The sequence below is a fragment of the Rhea americana genome, unplaced genomic scaffold, assembly GCF_003343005.1.
Source record: "Rhea americana isolate MKP2758 unplaced genomic scaffold, rheAme1 scaffold_51, whole genome shotgun sequence".
In the NCBI taxonomy this organism is placed as follows: Eukaryota; Metazoa; Chordata; class Aves; order Rheiformes; family Rheidae; genus Rhea; species Rhea americana.
In genome coordinates, this window is record NW_028186657.1 from 3,533,279 (window position 1) to 3,541,424 (window position 8,146).

An 8,146-nucleotide genomic window follows, 5' to 3' on the forward strand; every position below is an offset into this window, starting at 1 on the left:
GCGGCCTTCGCGGCAGAGCCCGCCCGCTGCCGGGGGCGCTAGGGCTTTCCCCCTCTCCGCGGCCCCCCTTGGCGGCGGGGCCGGCAGCGGCGTGAGAGGCCGCGGCGGGCCCGGGCCAGCAGCGCGGCCTTCGCGGCAGAGCCCGCCCGCTGCCGGGAGGGGGCTCGGCCCGGCGGCGGCTGGTGGCCCCCGGCCCTCCCCCTCGGCTCTGGGGCCGGGGCCATTAGCAGAAAGGCTCTGGCTGTTGCCTTGAGCCCCTCTTCCCACTGTAGTTGCCCTCAGCTAACTTCGTACGAGCGTGGCGGGAGTTTGCTGGAGTACCCGAGCCTTATCTGCCTGTTTCCTTAATAATTTTGCCCGTGTCGTTTTAGAAAATGACAGGCAACTGGTCACGTGAGGTGTGATGTGTCCTAGGTGCTGTACTGCTGAAACAGCATTAGCATAAACTGGAAGACTTATTTTTTCAGTGTTTCCTGAATTACCTCAAGAGAAGCATGTGCCTTTATAAGTGTCATTTGTGAAGCAATCTATTATGGTTCTTCAAAACTATCCCAGTAGTACTTTGATGTGCATCTTATGCCTAAAGTTTCAGAGTTTATGCCTGGAGAGGAAGAAAGGGAGAGGGACTACTGACTTGCATAGCTGGACTCTGTTAATTGTATGTCTGCTCTTGTATCATGAGATACAGTTGCTTTAGTTTTTCTTCTCTTTCAGCATGTTTAAAGAAAGTGATAAAAGTAAGAAAAGACCTAGTGTAAAGCTTCAGCAGTGCCATTTGAGGATGAGAATAGAAATATGACTTACTCTACTGGTGCTTTCAATCTGATGTGTCGATCTTTCTTCATGTAAAGTACTGTATGTTTCTCTCTCTCATGCAGCACACTGGTTAGATCGCAGAGCTTGCAATACTACGCTGTCGTCTGAATTCAACATCAGCTGCTTTTACTCCAGTCRCTGCAAGATGCCAGCAGCCCTTGCAGAGAACAGCCAGGTTATCTGTGAAGTATGGGCAAACAATCTGGAAGAAGAGATGAGGAAAATTCGAGAGATTGTTCTAAGTTACAGCTACATTGCAATGGTAAGTATGTTATACTTCACCTTTATTGCCACAGTCAAAGTTTGGGGGTTTTGTTTGTTTTTTAGGAGGTAGGGGAATAAATTGATTCTTGAGCCAGAAATGGTGTTTTTCCCTTACCAAACTGAGTCAGTTCAGTCTCTAAGTGGTGAAAACTTAGAAATTCAGTGTTCAGTGGTAAGCTGTTCACAGGTTTTAGTGAATGTGGTATTCAGTGCAGATCAAATGATAGGTAGGGAAGTGAGAAACCACTTTCAACATCTGAAATCATTTAATATTTAACTATTTCTATTGCATAAACTAATACAGTCTCAAACAGATCAGATGTACAACTGGGTTTAAATCTGCTAGATTTCATTAGCTTAGCATATTTGTCCTTTGAATGACTCTCTCTCTTTTGGGTATGGGAAGTGCCATGATGTGGTAGGACAGAAGGCCTGCAAGTGACAATTTGTTAGTGTATGAGTGTGCCTCCTTTTTACTGCAGTCAGATGCTGAGTCTTATGGAATGGACTCTGCTGGCTGTAGGTATGACAATGTGTTCAAAGAGTTTTATTTAAGAAGACCAAGAATCTTAATGAGAACTCTAGTTTCAAGATAAAGGGAGAGATGGGAGGAATGGTTTCTTTCCTGCCCTTAAGAGTATGTATCTGCTTGGCAGAGGCCAGTTAATGACTGTTAATAACTGTTTCTAGTTATCATACTGTGCCAACTCTACTTAGGGACTCTAAGATTCAAGACGTGCAAAATACTTATTAAAGTGTGGCATAAAAATACATGTCCCTGCACAGTATGTAATATTCAAAAAATGAAACATCTAGAATTCTGTAAATTTGATTCAGTTGTCATCAGTTGGTGGGAAACAAGCTTTCTTGCTTCTTTGCTCTACTTGATCTTAATGAAAGTGTGTTTAGATAGATCTGTGCTAATGGCTGGACTGATATCATATATGAATAACTGCAGTAAGACTGGACACACAAAGATGCTGGACTAGGAAGAAATGTCAGATGCACAAAGATGTATTCTTTATGAAAGTTTTTGGATTTATTCTTTATTAAGTTAGTTAGAAGTTATGAAAATGAATTTGAAAAGTAGTCTAGAAATTTGAGGTTTTAGCCAGTGATTGTGTGCTATCTTTACTAAGTAAAATGTTTTTCATATAGTACACAGTTTCTCTGTTGTAAAGGTCTGTTTTGATTGGCAGTAGCTTTCATTAATTTAGGTGTTGGTTGTTCTTCAAAAACAGTGAAGATTATCACTATCTGGACTATCACATTAAGACTGTGAGTGCTAAATTTAACTTGTATTTAGAACATAACAGTGAATAAATATAAAATGCCCGTTTTAGTAGATTTAGGGAAAATGCGAGGATAAGTCCTTCAGGAGAGAGATGTTCAGATTACACAGTAGTGCATATTGAATAATTTTATAACTTTTTCCCCCCCACACTCTGGAAAGAAACAATTCTGAAATGCTGAAAGAGAATACCTAAAATAAATGAATACAGTAATTAACCAATAGTTTAGGGTTTTTTTCAGTATTTGACTTGTAGCAGCTTAAAATACTTTTTTTTCTCTTTGCATTCTATTGTGTAAGTAATTTAATAGAAAAATGTACAGAAATGAGTGCTGAGACATAGAAGTGTGGAATTGAATGTAAGACTGTTGATAAAGGAAATGATGCAATAAGTTTTTCTTCTCTCCCCTCCTTTACTAGGACACAGAATTTCCTGGAGTAGTTGTAAGGCCAATTGGTGAATTCCGCAGTTCCATAGACTATCAGTACCAGCTCCTTCGGTGTAATGTTGACCTACTGAAAATTATCCAGCTGGGCCTGACTTTCACAAATGAGAAGGGAGAGTATCCTTCTGGAATCAATACCTGGCAGTTTAACTTCAAATTCAACCTTACGTGAGTCTTCTGAGCTAGGGAATGATCGCCTATTCTCTGCTGATGCACTGATGCTTTCCTTTGGCAAATGCAGGTGTCACTATGTTAACCACTGGTGAATGATTGTGAGCAATAAAAGTTCAGAATCTGTTACGGAAAGATTATGTGGGAATCTATTTTGTCATGACAGTAGTTTGCAGTATTTCTGCAAGCCAAAGCCCTGCTAAAATGTGATCCTTAATACCCTTTTCCTTGCTAAATGGCTTATACCCAATAATTGCATGTGCCTTAAACTTTACCATACTTTCAGTTCATGTATTCTGTTCATGCATTATTGACACCAAAAGTTGCAATATTTAGTTTCACARATTTGTTGGTCCCTTAAAAGTATTGAAATGAGATTTTTGACAGCGTGAATGCCTCATTTGACCTCAGATGATTACCTTTGTCATGCATTTTGTTCCTTCCCACCATGCCAGACAAAACAATCTAGTACAGAAGTCAAGTTCTTCCTCTGCCCTCCAGCAGTCACTCATTCTGCTCACTCATTCTGGTCATATTTGAAAAGCAAAGTAGTATACAATTTTTTCYGCTCACAAAGGTGAAATTGTAGATGAAGATAAGGCTGTGATGTGAAAAAGAAAAATGTGGACAGTAATGATGCTTACTGCTTTAGAGTTACACCTCTTCCTGTTTGGGACAGCTACCCTTTTCTCTGTGCTGTCATGTGGTATGTCTGCTAGCTTTGTGCCAGCAATATTGTTCAAAATGTCCTTCAGTTCTGTGGAGGTGGATTTTTTGGAATTTGCACTAGCAATAGGATTATGAACTGGTTACAACTGCAGAATGGATTGCAAAGAATAGATGTGGTTTCAGTAGTCGTGTTAAGAAAACTGATTTGATCTGAATTTTCTAGAGACAAGTGTGGAACCCAGAGATGCTCTTACAGGTCACTCTGATGGTTTGAGATGAAGCACATGGGTGATTTTTCTGGAATGAGCTTGCCTTGTYAGTATCTTGAGTGCAAAACTGCCTTTCTCTTTCAGGGAGGATATGTACTCTCAGGATTCCATAGACCTGCTTGCGAGCTCTGGGCTGCAGTTCCAGAAGCATGAAGAAGAAGGGATCGATACTCTGCATTTTGCTGAGTTGCTTATGACTTCTGGAGTTGTCCTTAGTGACAGTGTGAAATGGCTGTCATTTCACAGGTAGGTCCAAGAGGATCACTGTGCAACAAAGTGAGAAGTCTCCTGTTGATTGAAATACTCCCTCTTTTGTCTGTGGACACTGACACAGGTTTTAAGGAGAGGGAATAGCAGCTCTGCAGTTCTTTAAAGATACAAAGGCCAAGTTTCTGACGTAAGGACAGCTGGCACTTTGTGTTGTATTAGCACCTCCTGTGGCCCGACTTTTGTGTATTGCATAGCTTGCAAATCCTTTCTCTGACTCTTACAATCTTCCTCTATGGAAACAATTGTTACAAGTTGAAGCATGATTTCTACAGCTACTTCTGTATATTGTAAAGTAGGGATTTTGTTTTTTAATTACAACATTGTTCTTTTCAGTTTTTGTCTTATGTTTATGTATAGGGGGAGAAATCTGTGTAGTGGAGGTGTCTTTCTTGTGTTTCAAGCAATTTGATTCCAGAGCCTCTTACGTCTTTGATGTGATTGCAAGTGAAAGGACTGGAGGGAGGAGGAGGAGGTGGCAACAAATACTCCTAGGATTTCCTGCTTYCCATGCTGCTCATAGCTACAGAAATTTGCAGTGTTGAGAAGAAAAGTATATTCTTCCCAACAGCATAGATGTTCTGTAAGAGATTAGTGGAGGCACACAGGGAAGCAGTCAAAACTCCTACATTGAGATAGATGGTCAAGATAAATCCTGACTCTGATCTAGAAGTTTTATAAACAGCTGAAAATGTTAAGGTTTGAAAGCTATAGCATATAAAATTCTTGTGAAAAACGTGATAAGGCCACTTAATATAGCTGTTGCCTATTTATCTGGCTTCTGTATGTTTTGTTTTCAGTGGTTATGACTTTGGCTACATGGTGAAGCTGCTGACAGATTCCAGGTTACCAGAAGAGGAACATGAGTTTTTCCATATCTTGAACCTTTTTTTCCCATCTATCTATGATGTAAAGTACCTAATGAAGAGCTGCAAAAACCTCAAGGTACTTGCATCTCCCCAGCAGGCCCATAGTAATGAATGGGTGTCAACACTGTAAATGAGCAGTAAGCCAGGTGACAGAACTGCTGCATGTATCAAGTCTATTAAAGCTAGAATGTGTATAAAACCTAACAGTCACWTGTAGGCACCTATACRTTTATATCTATACTGCCTCCTCTATTCTAGACTCCAGTAGACATCAGTAYGCTTGTTGTCCAGGGATATTCCCATAACCTTCTGGTTTGCCTATCAGTAATTTTGGAGGCCATTTGAATTCTGTGTGCTTGTCTCCCTTATGCAAGGAGGAGCATTTTCGTTTGAAATGAACTATTGCATGGCTTGATTAATTGGTAGAATACCGAAAAGGTTGAAAGTAATTTATCTACTGAATCAGACTCCTTTGAGGAAAGGGAGGGAAAGGTCCAGCATCCATACCTGAGATGACTGTAGATATAGGTTATTTGCAGTAGGAAATCAAGGTACCAGAATTTCACAAGTGTTTGTATATGTTCTTGAACAATATTTACAGCAGTGTATCGCTCAGAGCTGGTGTGCCAGTACTGCTGGAATCTGCATCGATTCATCTTAAGAGAGTCAGTCTTCACACTCAGTGTTCTGGAGAAGCGTGACACGTGACAGTTTTGGTAAGAGTTGGATTTTAGGAAATAAAGTCTGTTCTGTTCTGATTGCAGGGCGGCCTTCAAGAAGTGGCAGATCAGCTAGATTTGCAGCGAATTGGGCGACAACACCAGGCAGGATCAGACTCTCTGCTCACAGGAATGGCATTCTTCAGAATGAAAGAGGTAGTGCTGTATTCCTCTTCTTGCAGCAGCAAGACCAAAGAGGGTCATAGTTCCTGTTTTGACTCTTCTTTCTCCACAGTCTGTCCACACATGGCAACACACACAATATTGGGTATTTTTTTTGTTTGTTTGTTTTTTGAGCCTTATGACAGCTCAACTGCCAAGTGTCAGTCACAGGAAGTGTTGATACTGGCACAGACTGTCTTCATTTACTCCTCTTTCTTGTGCTTATTTAAATTCCCATGATGCAGCTTAAGAGGTGGCTGACCTCAAATGACCTGTTTAATAAAAATGTTAGGTACTTTCTGATGAAGAGGCACAATTAAATGCCCACTTTTTCCTTTTTTCTTTCTCTGCAGTTGTTTTTTGAGGATACGATTGATGATGCAAAGTATTGTGGGCGGCTGTATGGCCTTGGCACAGGAGTGGCTCAGAAACAAAATGAAGATGTGGACTCAGCCCAAGAGAAGATGAGCATTTTGGCTATTATCAACAACATGCAGCCATGATAAGTGGTACCTCTTGGCAGAACATGGGTACCATACTGGCAGCTGCTGTCCTCAACCATTTTCCCTAACAGTGTCTCAAACAAAAGGCATCTACAGTATACAGTCTGCAGAAGGCCTACAGTTTTGCTGAAGAGAAAAGCTGCGTCTTCATTTGAAACCGAGAAGGCAGTTGACTGAATTCCTAATGCCAGCATTGGTGGCTTGCCATCTTTTTAATACCAAGGGCAAGAGACAGAACCTATTGTGTATACCTCTTTTTTTTTCTCTTTATACTGTACAGAACCTGCAAGGAAGACTTAATGGTAAAGCTAAGGGTCTGGAAATCCAGTGAAGTCAGACACAGACACGCACGCAAATTTGCAAATTGTGCTTTAGGAAGCTTCTTTTAAAACTCTGCATGTTGTGAGGGTGACAGCTTCACCTCATGTTTTGCTTACTTTTATCTTTGTGTAGTCTGTGGATATTGCTCCCTTTGATCACTGCGGAGGTTTGGGAAAGGATGACATTAAAATAATCCTTGCAGCTAAAAATATTCAGAGATTTGCTTTAACAACAGTGAGAACGGATATACTGTAGCTGATTTGATCAGCTCCATAGCTTCTAATTCTGTATGGTACAGGTTTGACCCATACTGAGCCTCAGCTTAGGTCTTACGGGTATTAATAAACTGTTCTGGAATAGATTATGAGAGCCTAGAAGTTCACTTTTGCTAGAGGACCTTTTCACAGGGGACTGGACAAATATTCTGACTTCCGTCGTCTTCAACTTAGCATACAAATTTTGTTCTTCTCATTGCAACACAAGTAACTCAGCAGACAGATAAGTATTTCTCCCTCTTTCCCCTGCCCCTTCTCCGACCCCTAATTTTTGCTACGTATTTTACAACTAACAAAAAATCCTTTTCTCTTCGTTATAAACATCTGAAAAGTAGCCAGAAATGAAAGAACAACTCGGGATTCTGACTTTAAAAAAAAAAAGAAAAAAGAAAAAAACAAGCTATTCTATTCTATTACATTATTTTTAACAGATCTGTAACATTTCTTTTAAAAAAAAGAAAAAAGAAAAAAACACCCTTTTGGACATGGCAAATTTAAAATTTTGACTTTGTCTTGCATTTTAAACAAGCTTAAACAATTCGTTATTAGGCGTTAAGTTATTTAAAATGCTTGTAAATACTACTTGTTTTTAATTTTTGTAAAATAAATTTTTTTTAAACCAGGCCTTGTTTTGGATTTTCCATATAGCACTAAACCCCCCAAAGTTCAGGACCTGGAATCTGAATTAGAGATGTGCCTGAATCTAAAAAAAGAGGAGAACACATTTAAACGTCATTCTCTTCTTACTGTTTAAGATGTGCTACTAGGGCAGTTCTTAGTAAAATCTGTTCTTAAGCTTATTGTACAGCAGCTGACTAAAGTTGTGTTTAAATCTCTTTGGGTGACTAATCTTGTATTCTCTTCTTGCTCTTCTCAGCACGGCTAGCAGTGTCAAGGCAGTGTACTTTCAGAGCAGCTTCGTCCTGTAAGGTGACAAATCCATTTTGCTCATCTGTCCCATGTCAAGTTTTTCTGCTTCATCKGAACGTTAGTGTTCTTCCCAAATGTGATGTGAGAGCTCGTTAGTTAAGCCATAGCTCCCCCTCTTGGTTTTCAGGTACTTTGTACAGAATTTAGCAAACTTTGAAGTTAGTGGCAAAGGCT

The 8,146-nt window shown here is 40.2% G+C and overlaps 1 protein-coding gene across 1 annotated transcript; it reads left to right on the forward strand.

Moving 5' to 3' along the window:
* Positions 1-448: 448 nt before the first annotated feature.
* CNOT8 (CCR4-NOT transcription complex subunit 8) lies at positions 449-7,664 on the forward strand. Its single transcript, XM_085317942.1, has 7 exons — positions 449-658; positions 879-1,078; positions 2,792-2,985; positions 4,011-4,172; positions 4,994-5,138; positions 5,827-5,937; positions 6,297-7,664. Exons 2-7 carry the CDS (start codon positions 962-964, stop codon positions 6,444-6,446), a joined length of 879 nt encoding a protein of 292 aa, XP_085174068.1. The 5' UTR covers positions 449-658; positions 879-961; the 3' UTR covers positions 6,447-7,664.
* The last annotated feature ends 482 nt before the right edge of the window (positions 7,665-8,146 follow it).